The 18331-nt window shown below is 29.6% G+C and overlaps 1 protein-coding gene and 1 non-coding gene across 2 annotated transcripts; one reads left to right on the forward strand and one right to left on the reverse strand.

Moving 5' to 3' along the window:
* Positions 1-1572: 1572 nt before the first annotated feature.
* On the reverse strand, positions 1573-3838 carry ADH1 (alcohol dehydrogenase 1). The gene is given in 9 exon segments (NM_001297469.1): positions 1573-1891; positions 1980-2141; positions 2245-2402; positions 2496-2571; positions 2661-2743; positions 2830-3155; positions 3259-3305; positions 3432-3568; positions 3659-3838. Coding segments are annotated over 9 exon segments (1140 nt in total). The 5' UTR covers positions 3693-3838; the 3' UTR covers positions 1573-1774.
* An 11594-nt stretch (positions 3839-15432) lies between these two features.
* On the forward strand, positions 15433-15513 carry TRNAL-AAG (transfer RNA leucine (anticodon AAG)). Its single transcript has one exon. It is a non-coding gene; the product is annotated as a tRNA-Leu (tRNA).
* Positions 15514-18331: the final 2818 nt, after the last annotated feature.

An 18331-nucleotide genomic window follows, 5' to 3' on the forward strand; every position in this document is an offset into this window, starting at 1 on the left:
TTTATATTTTTTAAAAGACCCCTTTATTTATATATAATCACCATTAATAAATTTCAACCTTCTAAAAAATATTTCATTCCTAAAAATATCAATCCTTAATTATTAAATTAAAATAGTTGATTATTTTCTTTCCAAAAAATTTGATTATTAATGGCAACAGCTCATGGAAGTCGACTATCCTATTTTTGTCGATTGTTTCACTCCTACCTCATTTTAACTATATATTAGTCGATTAGAAAATATGGATATAGGTGAAAAAAATAAAGAAGAATAAAGAGGAAGAAATTAAAATAGAAAAATACAAAATATAAAAGGTAAATACCATTGTGCATGACACAAAACTAAAAAAGTTTTAAATAAAACCTGAATCTTGTTAAAAGAAAATAATAGAGAAAACCTAATCTCCAAAGAAAAATAAGAAAAAAGATGTTTTGAGAGAAAATTACAAAAGATATATATATATATATATATATATATATATATATATATATATATATATATATATATATATGTTTATTTATTATAAATATTATTAATATATAGAAGCCCATCAGTAAGCTTAGTGTCCATGTCACATGTCACCTCTTTGACCATTCGATACTACTGACATCTCTTGCTATCACCTGCACCTACTTGCCATTTTTCCTATAAATGGAGGCATTTGATGGATTTGGCTAGATACGTACAAATTTCAACCTAAATGGAAGAAATGGATTTTAAAGAGTTTTTTCTTTCTATTTTCTTAATTTATTTACCTTGTTTGTTTGTTTTAATATTATATTTCTCAAATTTTCGTTTTTTCTTTTTTTTTTTTTTTTTTGGTTATGCTTCGTTTTTACAACAAAAATGATAATTCACTTCATTTTTATGAATTACATTGTTTGTAGTGATGGAGGGAAAACTAGGAATTTGGAAAATATACCTCACGTGTTCTCCAACCATTTTTAAGAACAAAATTAAAAAAAAAAACCCTGCCTTTCAAAGAAAATCAAATAGTGATAGCTCCGTGGGTCTGTCTCCATCTGAATGGGACTCTGATCTCCGGAGTGTCCCCTCTTTCTTCTTCTGGAACAGCACAGGGGCCCAATTTGACTTTTTATTAAATATAAAAGTTTTTGAAAAAGTGCAGTGTTTATTGTGTTGTATATGAAAAAGAAACATCGGCAAATCCACAAAAATATAATATTTACAAGTTTCATATCTATTATGTATTATCTATCACAGATAGAATTTTAAATTTATTATATTTTAAAAATAATTTTAACGATTATGTCACCTACAATAACATCCATTACACTCTCATTCTCCCAAACCAAATAAAAAGAGAAAGGGGAGTTAGAAAGGAGGGATGGATGGATGGAGGGAGAAAAGAGAAAGGGTAGAGAGAGAGGAAACAGAGAGAAAAAATTAAACATATAAAAGTTAATAATAAATTGCCACCTCGATTAGAATTTGCCAACTCAATGCTATGATGTTAGATTTTTATTAGTCATGTAAGGGTAGGATGGATAGATGGATGAAGGAGGTAGTTCATTTTGACAGAAAGAAAGCAAAAGTGTATTTTATTTTTTCTTTTCGATTATAATATGACTACAATATTTCAAGAGTTGGATGAAATTGACAAAAAGGCGATAACACTATCGCGAACATTCCACTCTCAGAAAACATCAAACACAAACTTAGAAAGAAATAAGGAAAAACAGAACTCTCCAGCCTCTTTCAATCACCACATAATCTTATTCCCTTATTTTCATCTCATCCCACAGTTATTATTTCAATTATCCATTCTAATAATGCATCGAATCGACTCCCCTTTCAGCATGTAATCAAACGCCTTGTTGATCTCAGAAAATGACACTGTATGTGTAATGAACTTCTCCAATTCCAGCTCCTTCAACAAACAAAAGAGTAAACCCACCTCAGAAATCACACAGCATTTATCAAATTAACCTTCAATTCTTTCGAAAGAGTTTCTATACCTTGTTCAAGTACTTCTCGACCACCCCCGGAATGTCGGTTCGGGGTTTGTAGTTGCCGAAGAATGTACCCTTTAGAGTTCTTTCGTTAAGGAAATTCATAGGATGAGTTTTGAATGCATCGTCTTTGTTTGGGACTCCCACAAGAACAGCAACACCCCACCCCTGCTTTTTTCAAAAACAGAAGGAAAAAAGACTAATGTTAAATAAGGGAAATGGGATTATTTTGGTTACGGAGTTTAGGTTCGGTTTGGAATGACTTATTTACATCGTGAACGCATTCAAATGCTGCGATCATTGCTTGGATGCTTCCCGTACACTCGACGCTTCGGTCAACTCCTCCGTTCGTCATCTCAGCAATCACCTCTTGAACTGGCTTGTTGTGATCCTTTGGATTCACAAATTCATTGCAACCAAATTTCTTTGCTGTTCAAGGAAATCGTCATCACAAACAAATCAATAAATAAGCCATCTAAAACAAGAAACTTCTCATTAGTCATTATGTCAATTTGATTCTACCTTCTTCGAATCGAGCCGGGTTCAGATCAACACCAATGATCCTAGACGCACCAGCAATTCTTGCTCCTTCAGCAGCCTTAGGTTAAAAAAAAACAGAGAAAATCTCAACAACTTCAGATATTACGACAATTTCAATTAGAAAATGAACGACTGGTAAGAACTTACAGCAAGTCCAACAGCTCCAAGTCCGAAGATCGCAACAGATTGACCCTTTTTAGGCTTTGCAACATTCAAAGTGGCACCAAGGCCTTGATTTACAAACACAAACCAAATTAATTACATTAAACAACAGAATCAAATAATCTGTATTATATTGAAGAGAAATGTGGAAAACCTGTGGAAATGCCGCAGCTAAGAACACAAACTTTGTCAAGAGGGGCAGCAGGGTTGATCTTAGCCAAGCAACCAACATGAACAACAGTGTATTCACTAAAAGTGGAGGTTCCAACAAAATGATGAATGGGTTGTCCATTTTTGGAGAATCTAGTTTTGCCATCACTGATCATAACTCCACGATCGGTATTGATTCGAAGAAGATCACACATATTGCTTTCTTCAGATTGACAATGACTACAATCCCCACATTCACCAGTGAAAATAGGAAGAACATGATCTCCTGGTTGAAGATCTTTCACTCCTTCTCCAACACTCTCAACAATTCTATTCAAAATCACCGAAACCCTCAGAACAATATTACACATTAAAAAAAAACAAAACAAAACAAAACAAAGTAAAAAAGGAAAAAAGTTGATCCAAAACTTACCCTCCAGCCTCATGTCCAAAAATACGAGGAAACAATGGGGTTTGTCCCTAAAACACAACCAAAAATAAAAAATAAAAAACCCCTTAACCCCATTTAAAAATAAAAAAAAAAAAAAAAAAAAAAAAAACAAGAAACTGGGATTTGATCATAACTGATTGTGAATTCAAACATACCTTGGCTTCCCAGAAATAAACATCGGTATGACAGAGAGACGTGAAAAGGATCTTCAATCGGACTTCATTAGCTTGCGGTGGTGCCACTTCAACTTCTTCAATGACAAGTGGCTTTCCGGCCTCCCAAGCCACAGCAGCTACAACAGAAACAAAGATCAAATAAAATACAAAAGAAAAGCGATGGATGAAAAAATTGGTGAAGATGGAAGATGTATTTATTGTTTTACCTTTGCATTTGATGACCTGACCGGCAGTGGACATAGTTGTGGGTTATGGTGAAAGGGATTTGAAGAGAGAGAGAGAGAGAAACAAAATTTAATTTGGGTTAGAAAGAGAAATGACGACGATGATGATGAAGGAAGAAGTGAGTGAGAGTATTTATAGGTAAAAGGATTTGAATTTTGGGAAAGAAGTAACCGTGGTTTTCGGCGAGTAATACCATTTCCTGTTATACTAGGATTTCTAGGTGCGCCTCGGGTCCTTTTGTGGATGATTTATTTCAAAAATAGTTTGTTTTTAAAATTTATTATGAAAATAATGTTTTTTCAAATACCGCTATTCTTTCTTTTTTTTTTTTTTGATAGTTGCAAATTTAGCAATTATATTCAAAATAATTAAGTATATAGCAATATTTTAAAAAAATTGCAAATATAGCAAAATCTGTCAAAATCTATCAATGATAGGAGTCTATCATTGATAGACCATGTAGCAAATGTTGGTCTATCACTGATAAACCATAAGAGTCTATCAACGATAGAAGTGTATCACTGATAGATTTTGCTATATTTGCAATTTTTTAAAAATATTGCTACATACTTAATAATTATTCTAAAAATTGCTACCTATTATAATTACCCTTTTTTTTTAATCCTTCACATTTGGCCGAGTTCTCAAAACTCGCCCTGTCAATTTAAAAAAGAAAAAAGAAAAAAAGAAAAAAAAGAAAACAGAAAAAGGGTAGAAGAGAAAGAGATGGGCGAGTCCCTCCCTCTTCACATCTTTTTTTCTCTTTTCTCTCATTTTTAAAAAAAAAACTTTATTTAAATATTTCTATTTTCTATCTTTTAAAAATACTTATTTAAATATTTTTCTTTTCTATCATTCTATTTTCTTTTGAAAAAAATGTAAAATTTATTTTTAATATTTCTTTTAAAAACTTGATTTTAACTATTTTAGAATCATTATTAATATTAACAAATATGGTTGAGAGAGAAAATAAGGCCACAAAGTAAAAATAATTTCAAATTTGATTCTAGTCTACTAGATATTAGAAAATTCATATCTTAATTGTGATAAGATAAAAATAAATCCTACTAAGATCTCATATAATGGTTCCATATGAGTTATCTAATAAATTTTTTAATATTCAATTTCTTTACTAACTTATCACTACTAATGTAATGTGAGGGTACCAAATCTAAATGATATTGCTAAATGATCATTTAGATTTGTAGTGAAAGAATAAGTTAAAGAGAAGGATGCAATACCTGACAATGAAAAAAGAATAAAGAGATGGCACCGAAGATGAGAAGTGACAAAGAAGGAAAAAAATTATGGAAGAGGAGATGAAGAAATCACAAGAAGAAATGATAATACAAAGAAGGAGAAGTACTAATATGAAGAAGATGCACATGTATTTAACCAGAAATTCGAAACCAACAAAAAAATGACAAGCAAATATGTATCATTTATGTTGTTTACAAATTGTTATATGATAGATAGTGTCAATGGAGTTGATTATGACCAACCTCCATGTGAAAACTTAAATAGAATATAGGATCTAATTTGGCATAAACTTAAATGGAGAACCAGTGTGCTAATATAGAAAATTAAACTATAAGGATGGAAAAAAAACCAAAAAGAAATAGAATTAAGACTCGACCAAGGAGGGAGAATAAAAACTAAATTATTTCAATAAATAGTTTTGAAAGAGTACTAATTTGATAAATTCTTTCTCAAAAATTAACATAAACATAAATTGAAAAATAAAAAAGTTAAAGAAATTTTATCAATTTAAAAATACAAAGAATACACTTTTCATATCATTTTCTTACTAGTTTTGAATTTCTTGTTGAATACATGCTCATCTTCATCATATTAGTACTCTTCCTTTCTCATATTCTCATTTCTTTTCTGTTTTTTTTTTTAATTGATTTGGGTGAGTTCTCAAAACTCTCCCTACCGAAAAGGATTAAAAGAAAGAAAAAAAAAAGAAAAAAGAAAGAATAACATTATTTTAATAAATTTTTTAAGAACAACATTATTTTTATAATAAATTTTAAAACAACTGTATTTGTATAAATTATCCAACCAATTCAAATCAATAAGCATGATCATGACCAAAACCAAAACCAAGTTGCTATGCCACGCCACTATTCACTTTTATTTTTTAATTCATTACCAAAATAGCAGAACGAAATGCTTTTACTTCAAATTCTATTGGCTCACAAATTGGGTAACATCTCTTTGACATTTGACAATGATGCCAATTTCATTTTTATTTCAACTATGCTGATGAAAATTTTTATTTATATTAAATTCGGTTATTTTCAATATCAAACACTTTGGAGTTGTTTGGGAGAAGGGTTGAATTATGAAGAATTAGTATTATGATAGTATGTGTTTGATGGAAGAGTTATTTACGTAGTGTTAAGTAGTGTTATGAAATTTATCTTTTTTTAAACATTTTTTAAAAGTTCTTATTCTAAATCCATTACACAAGTTTCCTATATTTAATTTAACAAATTGTCTTATTTTTGTAAAAATTTTAAATAATTTCTTTAACGTGGCATCCATTTTTAGCATTTTGTATGTGATCGTTGTATGTGAATAAATTATTAATTTTTTTAAAAAATTGTATTCTAAGTCCAATACACAAATTTCGTATATTTAATTTCCTAAAATGTCATATTTTCGTAGAACAATTTCTAGTAATTTGGTGTCTATTTTCAACCTTTTTACATAATTGCTATGTGCAAGTAAATTATTAATTTTTTAAAATTTATATTCTAATTTCGATACACAAATTTTGTATATTTAATTTACGAAATCGTCCTAGTTTTTGTAAAACAATTTGCCAAATCTTTTTTAAGCAATCGTTATGTGAGGATAAATTTTTTTAAATTCATATTCTAAATCCACTGCTTGCCATAAATGCGTATGAGGATACAGTGTTTTATCTTGACTCGCTAAGGACGACATCTAAAGCAACTACAAGATATGTAACCGACACGTAAGTTAATCTTCTGTATCATGTAGTGTTGTTAATTCTAATGCATGTACAATATTCTAAGATATGTGCAATCTTATCTTGGCAAAACAGAGCAATAGTGATATTTCACTCGCAAAAGAACACTAATAAAAGCATGAACCAAACTTTATGGCGAATAGTAAAGGCAAGTATAAATATTTAAATTCATTGTATTTTGTAGATTACTAGCAATTAGGATTAGTTCGTTATTCTAATTTGTTGTTTTTATAGTGTCCACTACAAGTCAGGAGCACTGCGTGTGGATACTATGCCATGAAGTATATGAGAGAAATTGTAAATAGGGGAAGCATTGTCATCTCGAATTCGGTATGTTATATTTCAAACTATTTCTTTTGTGGGGTATAATAATTTTCATGAATACTAATTCATTTATTTTGCATGTCTACAGATTGATAAACGAAAACCATACTCACGGCCGAGTTAGATGAGGTGCGAGTTGAGTTGGCTGAGTTTTTGGGTTCGTACATATGATCTAGGACTTATTTGTCATTCTGAAACAGGAAACTTTATTTTTTGTGGCTGATTTTTTGAAATGTTCATATGGAGGGGGGATGGGGGTTGATTGATATACTTTTGAGACTTTGTTGTGGTTTAGGGTTTAGGTGAATTGTTCATATGTAGAGGGTTGCCATTATGAAACTTTATGTATTAGGGATGATATACTTTTGGGTTAAGTTAGTTAATTAGATGATGTTTAGTTCAATTCTTGGAAATCTACTGAAATGATTTATATATTGGTTTTGTAAATGATATATGAATATGATGCAAAGTTTTGGAAATGATATGAATAAATGATGTTGAGTTGCCATTTGATGAATATTTGTCGTTTATATGTAGTTGAATTCTTGGACCAATGGGAGCATAATACAGGAATAATAATATAAATAAATTACAATTAAAAAAATGGAAAATTGTTTGACGGTTCTGAAATGTCATGAACAATAAATTTCTTGACGGTTTGCAAATGTCATAAACAACGATATTCTTGATGGTTCCTAAATGTCATTAAAAAGCATACTCTTGACGGTTCCTAAATGTCATGAAAAAGAATACTCTTGACAATTACAAAATATCATAAACAATCACTTTCTTGACAGTTAATAAATGTCAAAAATGCACTTTTGACGATTATAAAATGTCATAAATATTCGTATCTTGACGGTTCTAAACTGTCATGAAAAATTGAATACTTGACGGTTATAAATTGCCAACGTTCACAATTCTTGACGTTTTTTAACTATTAAGAACTTTGTCATTCTTGACACTGGATTCAATGACAGTTTTAAAACCGTCAAGAATAATCATTCTTGACAGTTTGAAACTGTCAAGAATAATCATTTTTGACGATTTGAAACTATCAAGAGAGTCAATTTTTGTAATAGTGATTATTTGTTAAAAATATAGGCCTCCATTTGTAACCATTCCAATTTTTTTGTTTTTTCTATTTTCTAAATTTTGTTTTAATTTAAAAAAAGAATATGATAACTATTTTTTGTTTTTTTGTTTTTGAATAGCAAAATGAATGCCCAAGACTTATTTTCCAAGGGTGCATACAAGTGCCAATTGAGCTAAGTGCATGATGGTTACTTTTTTTCATTTTTAATTAGCTTTCATATTTTCTTTTAATCTTCATTAAAAAAATTAAGAAGTGAATTAGTTACTGACCACAATTATAGCTCTAATTTCAAGAAGTCTCATTTAAAAATTACTTTTAAGCTTAAGCTTAAGTTTTTGAAATATATAAATATTGTGGCTATATAACTGTATTTCAAATGACAAAAAGAAGATATAGCAATTGAATGTGGTTTTCAAATATGTAGTAATTGAAAGTGAGTTTGAGTTAAAAGGAAAATGTTTGTCACGAGGCAAGAAGATAGCTTACGTTTGGAATGGGACAATATTATTGAAGAAGGAAGAAAGAAATTGGAGATATTTCAAGAGGTGGGTGTTTTGGGAATTATACACTGATTTGAAACCCAACTTTTACAACGTTTTTGGACGATAAACTTCATTTGAAGGTTCTTTCTTAATTACCCACTTGCCACCAAGTTGGGTAGTCACTAACTTTATAACCCATAAATGAATAGCAACCTAAAAAGCTCAAATATTGTTATTGGACCAACTTCATATCTCAATTTTGTTTTCTAATAGATTATAAAGTATCCTAACTTGCATGTACTCGAAGTTAACCATTTTTTAAATATTCTAGGTTTATCCTTCCATCCTTCTTCTTCATTCGTCTATTCCATCGTCTTTCTTCTTTTCTTTTCTCTTTTTCTTTCTTCCCGTTTTCGTTTGTTCCATCATATTTCATTCTTTTCGTCTTTCATTATTTTCTTTTTTTTTTTGTTTAAGATCGTGTATCAAATATAAAAGATATTTTTTTTTCAAAATTTTATTTGGTTTTTCAAGATCGTATACTAAATATAAAAGACTGGAAAAAATAGCAAAATCTAAAAGATCGTGTATAAAGAATCTTGAAAAAAATCATTTAGATTGGAGTAGCCAAATGTAAACAACCGTGTACGATCGTGTAAAAAAATAAATCATCATGTAGATAAATCTAAATGATTATGTATCAAAAGAATTAAAAAAAATCGTTTAGTCAAATCTAAACGATCGTGTACAAAAATTTGAGCCCAATTTAAACGATTGTGTACCAAATTTTGGAAAAAAAATCGTTTAGATTTGGGTCCAAATATTAAAACAATGACAAGAGACACTTTTTTAAAACGAGGGAAGACTAAATTTTTATTAAAAACGAAATATTAAAACACTGAAACATAAACGCGGAAGCAAAACTAAGTCCCCATATGGCATGTCACGGATCCTTCTCTGTCACTCGCCAGCTTTCCTCTACCTTTACCTTCGCCTGAAATATTAAACATAGAAAGAGTGAGTATAAACATATACTCAGTAAGGGACCTACTACTAGTCCCGCTAGGTGTCTGTTAACTTCCCATTAGAATCCTGAAAAGGTACCCAATAACTGGCACGTTCCCGAACACGTGCAACATGCGCTCCCGTAGGCACAGAATCTGGTCTTCGACGTCCCGAGGGAGTACCTAGGACATACTAGTCTGTAGCGAACCCGGAGGAAACACTAAGACAATCGGGCTGTGAGGATCCCATCGAATCACTCGAATCATATCTATATCCATGCTAGACTGGCGGTCCCGTCGGACTACGCAGTCCTAAAAAGGTAGTGATCCCGAAGGACACCCATGCAGGTACGACTCTAATAGACAAAGTTAACAGAACACCCTATCCATAGCATGTAGCACAATATAACATCATAACATGACATGAATATTAATCTTAACGTCCTTAATCATGTGATTAATATATCATGCATCAACAATCATCAACAGTCATCAACAACATACTACCGGTCATTAACATAACATCAGTCATCATCATCAATCATCAAGTTATGCATTTTAGCTACCATTAATGCATAATCATAATTACATGTGGTCTCTTAAATTCAGTTCGAATGTCTAGTAGGAGAATCTCTTACCTGGAGATTTTAGCCAAACAAGGTACTCCCTATAAAAATTCTCCAATTAATTTGATCCTAATCATAAGAGGAAAACTCAGTATCTTGATTAATGAAATTAGCAATTGGCTAACATCAAAAAATTCTCCCAAATTAAATAACTTTCTAAAAAAAGGGTTGAAACCAATTCAACCTTGATTGGAGAAAAAATACAAGATGTAAATCTCCAAAAATTAGCCAATTGAACCTTTAAAGAAACTTCAAAAAGTTATAAAATTAAATTAATAAATTATTAATTTAATTACCTTAGCTTATCAATGTTACTCAGATGGAGGTTGAAAAATCCTTTTATCCTTGATGGAAAAATCATCACTTTAAATCCTCTTAACTTCAACTGATGAAGCGGCGACAACAGAGGGTTATCTTAGAGAAGAAATGAAAACCTTTTTCTTTTTCCTTTACTTTCTAACTTCCAATGCTATTTATAGACTCAAATAATAACAATAACAATTATTATTATTATTTCCTTTTAGGATATATACATATATATATATACATACATATATATATATATATAATACAAAAAATATACATATATCTTTATTTCCATTATCTTTCCTAAATAAATGCCTTAAATGCACAAAATCTTAGGCAATTATAACCATTAATAATAATAATAATACTTCTTTATTATTATTATTTTTCTCTCACCAAAATCTACAATAAACATATATATTTATTTAAGCTATTATTCTCTCTTATAAATAAATATATATCTTTTTCGTCCAATCAAATCAACCATCTCTTTTCTCATGAATTATCTTCTTTTCCAAATAAATATAATTATATTCCATCATATAATTAATTATAATTTTCCATATTATTAATTAAATATATATATATATCCATATATATATACTCAATTAATTCCAATTCCACCAAACCAACTTTTCCCTCCAAAATCTCAAATTAACTTAAATCTTTAATTCTTTTAATCAATCAAATCTTTTCCAATAAATCACTTACTTCCAACATAAATTAGCTTAACCCAACCATAACAACTCCACTCCACAATCAAGATTCATCTTTCAATAATTAATTATCTTCCACAATAATTAATTATTATTTATCTTTTTCCAAAATAATTAAGTATCATTTATCTTTCTCCAAAATAATTATCCTTTTACAAATAATTATATTTTCTCAAAATATAATTATTTTACTTTTTCTCCCTTACTAAATATATTTTCTCCAAAATACAATTATCTTTTCATTAAATAATTATATTTCAACAAATATAATTATCTTTTCCTTTAACATAATAATTATATATATATTTCCACGTATACATATAATTATTAAATCTCCAACAAATTTTTCACCCCACAATTTAATTAAATAACATCCATAATTATTTAATTAAATTCAATTTCAACAACACTAAAAATCCACAACTTTACTTAATTCTCTTTAACTTATCATTTAATCAAAAACTCAACAAACACCACATGCCAAAACCTTTAATTAATTAAATATTCATCCAAGAAATATTTAATTAATTTCAATTCCCACGTAAATCCAATAATTCTCATTAAATGAATTCAGAATAACGCCCAATAGATTAAATATAATTAAAAAAAATTAAGATAATTAACTCCAAAATTATCTTAATTTTTGGGGCGTTACATATTCATTTTATAAAGATTTTAGTTATCCTCTTTTCAAGAAAGTGTCTTTTGATGTTTATCTTTTGAGTAATGACCTTAACTTAATTTAAAAGTTCGGGTCATTACACCTAGATCGTGTTCTGAGATACCCGTTGAGTGTATAGACAGTCACGCCTCCTTATAGTTGCATAGAGTGATTTTGAGGTGGGGTGTGATACCTCACCTATGCAAATCTAAGTATAATCACGTGTGAACAAGAATTCATAGTTAGTTCAAGATTAAGGTTAAAATACCTAGGTCATCAAATTAAAAGAAATAGTCAGTTTTAAAACATCAACGGTATTATAACGTAAAAATGACTATTTAATAGTCTAGTATTTACATAGGATGCTTCTACTTTCATGTCTCTACATGAACGATTTAGGATTACATCGTTTGTAGTAACTATAGAGCAAGCCGCATTCGTAGTGTTACCAGAATAGGACACTCAACCTTATTCACATATTATAGATTGTTTAGGCTATGAACTTGAACTTGATCCATATTTATGTCTCTACATCAAGTTCAAATCTATAAGATAACCTCAGGACCTTAGTTTATTCGAATTAAGATTTATAGTATTCTATTTTAACAATAAATAATTCAATAATTAGATTATTGAATGTAATTTACAAACTATGAGTTTTAGGACATAAATTCCAACACTAATCCCACTTTTCATAAACGTACAAAGCATATCAAGATTGATTGTCATTTTGTTCGGGATAAAATTGTTGTTGGTTTCTTAAAAGTTTTTCCTATTTGGTCAGCTGACTTGTTGACATCTTTACAAACGCTCTTCCATCTGCTTCTGTTAAATTTCTCATAGCCAAGATCAGAGTCTTTAATCTCCATGCTCTATCTTAAGGGGTGTATTGGTTATATTAACCATATATATATTTTTTTAATTGGGTTAATTTGTTAGTATATATGGTGTACTATACTTAGTATATTAACTGTAGTTAGTTTGTTATGATTTGATATATTGTATTTATATTGCCTAATTATGAATAAGAAAATACTTGATTTTCATCACCTTCGAATCCTACGTTACAATATTTCCCTTATGTCGTAAAAAAATCCATGAAACAAAAAAGTTAGATTAAAATGCCATTAATATAAATAATAAAAGGTTTATAATTAATTTAAAATTAAAATTAAAATTTGTTGTTTTTATAAAATGTTCCATAAATATCTATCAAGATCAACTTTTGATCCAAATTTTCGTAAAATTAAGACATTGATATTTTAAACCATGATTTGAATATGCCTATAATCTTACAATTTCGGTCCTTCTACTTCTAGCATTTGTTGGTTTTGATCCTATGCTTTTGAAATATGTATTTAAAAGAAAAAGAAAGGAGAAAGCAAAAGAAATAGAGGCAAAGGGAGAGCAAGGAAATAAAAAAGAAGAAGAAGAAGAAGAAGAAGAAGAAGTACGCGTTTTTAAGGGGTCCCACTTGAGAATTAAATATATAAAGAAGAATGCTTATGTTACTAAAAAAGGACAAAAGAAAAAACCCTCTTTTAAAAAGATACAATATAGGCATGTCAATCGTCACCTCCTTTTTTATAATACCAAAAGTATCTTCAATTCCTTCCCTTCTTAGACTCACTGTAACGCCATCGCATCATCTTCTTCCCCTTTTCTCCTCTACTCTTTCAATCATTTCTTTTCATTATATTTTTCTTAATAGTCCTTAATGAATTTCGCATATGATTTATAATGTATGGTTTTTCTTCCTAAAATCGTTACATATCTTCTTCCTATAATTTACATTTTTCCTTAAAAGCTTTCAATATCTTGTTTGTGGGTTTAATCTCCTTCGCTCAATGTTACTTATCAATAGATGTGCTTCGCTCAATGTTACTAATAAGTGGATGTGCTTTTTCTCTTCGCTGATAAAACTTAATTTTGTTTTTATTTGATTGACATCTTATTTCTATATGATTGTCATGTAATTGCAATTAGATTACTATTTTATAATTTATCTTTTTAAAATTTTTACACCATTTTGTAGTTATAGTTAAACTTCTAATAGTTATTTTTCATAGTGGTCAATAGGATGATGATCAACAAATGTTATGTAGATTACCAAACTATTGGTGTTTTGGTTGAAGAAGTGATGGTTTTTGAGTCCTTTGTAAATTTGATACATGAGAAACTACAACTTAAATCATCTATCGAGCTTTCTGTTTTATTGAATTTGGTTAACATTGTTAAGATTCTTGAAGATAAAGATGTATCTTGATTTTTTATCGTGGTTAAGAATGATCCATTTACGAAATATCTTTTAGTTGTTCATGTTGTGAATACACTTTTAGAGGTTTCAATTGTTTTCTTCTTCTTTACTTATGTCTAATTTTGGAGTTTGATTAGAATTTTTTAAAGATTTGCATGTTGACAATATGTCTTTTGCATCGTCTTTCAAAGAAGGACTTGTTTACTAATAAGAAAATTTTGTTGAAGCCATTTCAGTACATGGTTGTAAAGAACAATTTTGAATTTATTACTATAAGGTTAAATTCAAAATCTATTGAGGTGGAATATTTGTGCATTTTAATTTTTCTAATAAAAGTCTAGAAATTAATTAGGGGTATTATGGACACTTAGACCTAATTTTTAGTAATATCTTAGCATACTAGATTATTAGAAGAGTTTAAACTAATATGTAATGAATCTTTTGAAAAACATTGTCTCAAAGTAACACTTAATTCTAATAATGATTTTTCAATTCTACTATGGCTGTAGAGTACTTTTCATATGGTAAGATTTAATAGATTTTCCAACCATATTTGATTTTTAATTTTTAATTTTCACAATGTTAAATATTTTTTAGTTTTTGTACAATTTCTTTGGTATATTTTTCTAACTTATTGACATGCACATTTTCTTTAGCAATAGTGGTATATTTTTATTTTTATTTCCATTTTTTAGGAATGGTGAGAGTGTCATATTTCAATTAATATTTAAATAAAAAGAAGTTGAATTTTAAATAGTTTATTTAAAATGTAAATTACAATATAATCCTTGTCGTCCATTCTATTATCCAGTAAGTTAAAAATTATGTACACTAATTAAATTTATAGAAATATGTTAAGAGGGTGCAAAACCAAAGTTAATTTATAGAGAAAAAAATGTCGTTAGTGACATTAGTCACAAAGTTTTAAGATAAAACAAAAGTTAAACATAGGCGTATACTTAAGGATTGAAATCATTTTGTGTTATACCAATGTTGTAAATGACCAAAACAAGTGTAAAATAAACATAATTTCATTGGACAGAGTCTAAAAGAGAGAAGTAAGTAACTTCAAGTGAAAAACTTTAATCTTCTAACTAAATTAATTATTTCAGGCAATAACTTTAGCTCAACGCATCGGTGTGGGTGCTATAGAAGTAGGTTAACTCGAACAGGATGATTGAAGCAAAAGAGCAAGTATTGGGGGAGGAGCGTTCAGAAGCTGGCACGTGAGTTTCTTCCCTCGATATTATTCTTAATTTTCAAATTAAAACTTCCGTCAGATGTTGAGATGGCCGAGTTGGTCTAAGGCGCCAGATTAAGGTTCTGGTCCGAAAGGGCGTGGGTTCAAATCCCACTCTCAACATTCAATTTTATTTGTTTCATTTTAAAAGCAATTTATATTATTTTATTCATTAAATATTAAGTCAGGCGTTTATTTCTGTTTTTTTTTTTTTAAATTTAAAATAGTAATTCTATTTTTTTTAAATATATAGCATGTATTTAAAATGATTCTCTAAACCACTGCACATCAAAATGGAAAATGGACCTTTTTTAATATATTAATAATATTGAAGTTATTTTATAAATGTAGCAAAATCAGTCTATCAATTATTGTTATTATTATGGAGATTTTCAAATATAGAAAAAATGACTAAACTATTTACAAAATATAACAAAAAAACTTACGAAATCGTTATATCCAGCTACAACTCTAGTGAAATACCAAAAAGTCCCATGCGACCCAAACACACAACTCGATGTATTGCTAGACCCAAGCCCACTACCAATTAAAATGTCCGATTGAAAAAAAAAATTGAAACCACGCTCCTCCGTCTTCTTCATCTTATTTAAAAATGATCTTCGCCATTATTTTTGTGTCACAACATCCTTTATATTCAACCTACTTCTCCAAACCTCACTCATGTATCTCACGTTGGTATGCTAATAAATTGTAGAAATACAAGTTATTGTAGCATTTTAAGTAGAATAATAAAGTCTTAATGCATGAAAAAGGAAGAAAACATGCAGTAAAATAGATAAAATAACTTGGTTACTCGTTACAATCTACAAAAGAGCTTTATGCCTATTTATTGCGTTTTCCATGCCCATGTGCAGGAATTTTAGGCGAAAAAAAGGAGTAGCTAGTTGGCAAAATGTTAGGCGAGAAGAACACAACCAACAAGGCTGTTAGAAGCATAAAGATAAGTGTTTCATATCGCTAGCGGACAAAACAAGTTGGTGGAATGTTAGAAAAGGACGAATGTGATGTCTGTGGCACAAAGCAATTTTTTTCAAAGAATTGATGAAGCCTAGACTGTGACATGTCATGTCAATCCTCGCGTATAAATATGAATTTACTTCTCCAAGAATTGTGTGTGAAAAAACATTGAAGAACAAGATCACTTTCAATCTCCATTTCCCTTCTTTATTTTAGGTAAGAGCTTAAAACGAGATGAGAGAATCCCCATTTTGCTTCCCCATAGTGCATAGGCAAAAATCGGAGCCAATGAGTATGAAAAATCATACTCGGTGGCTCAACACATTTCCTTGTACTTTCATTTATAATTTCCTTGATTGTATTTTTAATTTAAACTCCATGACTGATAGGCTTAAAGCTTTATTTATAAATGCAATGTTTTTCTACTTCTATTCTCCATTTTCTTTACCTCTCACATTCAAGTACGTCTAAGTAAGTACAGGTAGATGATGTAAGGAATAATTACTGTTAGAGAATCCAAATGTCTGCATTATTTATCTTGTTTAGTAAAATGCAACCATGAATGTCCCTTGTCTTATTCTAAAGAAAGGATAAAATATTAGCTGTTGTCACTTGACGCGTGATGATCTGAATTTAGCTAACAGGTAACGAAAAGGTTGCAACAATGCAATCCTGTCGCTGAACATATCCTTTGCATACATATCAGAAAAGCGAGCGTATGTGGCAAAGGCACCGAGAGGTTGCTCGCCTTAATATAGGATAAGTTGCATAGAATTAATTCAAAAGGATTAGATGTTGAGTTTTATGTTCTAAAACTCGTAGATAGTAAATATAATCCATTGACCGCTATTAATAAAGTGTTATTATTATAATTTCAATAAGTATTATTGATTATATTATTAGTTTTGCCTTACTAACCTAAATCCAATAAACTAACATCCTAAGTTGTTGGATGAGTCTTGAACAGTATGTAGAGACATACAGGAATTAATGTTCGAGATACAACTTAAAGGGTCTATAGTATAGGGATAAGGCCTAAGTACCTTATCCTGGTAACATTATGGATATGAATCACTTTGTATTTGATACAAACACAATGTCTAATGCGTTCGTGTAGGTAACATGCGAGTGAGGGTATCTTGCATAAGACCAGACCATAAAATAGTAACCACCAGATGTAACTGCTAACTAGTTATGTTTCAATTTCATTAGAATAACATAAGTAACTTAGTCTTAATCCTGAGTTTATTATGAACTCCTATTTGTGAAGGATTGTCTTTTTATTTGTATGAGTGAGAGTGGCAGATTGCCGATTCAATATGCTTATCATTTTGGGGACAAGACCGAGCGGGGAGCTGGGAACATAATCACATAAGATAAAATTCACTCCTTCCCAACTTTAGGGTAAGTAGATAAGTGTTCTCTCAAATGGTATTTTCGGGACTTGAACAAAAGGCCCTACCCTCTCTATGGCACAAGAGAGGTTTTTGTTTAGTGGTTGGACCATAAACAGGTTGTTCATTAGAGGAGCATTGGTATTTAAGAACTAGAAGTAACCCAAGGGTAAAATGGTAATTTGACCAAGTTGGTGTTACGAACACTTGTGAAGGACTAACTTACTAGTATTGGTCTATATCTATGGACACAGAAATATATCTATTGTGAAAAGAGGTAAGTTGTGAGTCTTTAGTGGAGTGTACACATAGTTAAACGAATATTGATTAATATGGTTAATGAGTTTAGCCAGTAAATCTCATATTATTGTAGCTTCTGATCTGTAGGTTAAGACCTTTTCCCAACATGTAAAGGGTAATGAGATTTATTTATATTGGTTGTGGCTTGAAATGTTAAAATCTACTTTGGGAATTAATATAATGTATGATGATACATTTTAATATAAAATTTATATTTTAATTAAACTTTATTATAAAAATATAATTTTGGATATGATTCAAAAATAATT

The sequence above is a fragment of the Cucumis melo genome, chromosome 1, assembly GCF_025177605.1.
Source record: "Cucumis melo cultivar AY chromosome 1, USDA_Cmelo_AY_1.0, whole genome shotgun sequence".
Classification (NCBI taxonomy): domain Eukaryota; kingdom Viridiplantae; phylum Streptophyta; class Magnoliopsida; order Cucurbitales; family Cucurbitaceae; genus Cucumis; species Cucumis melo.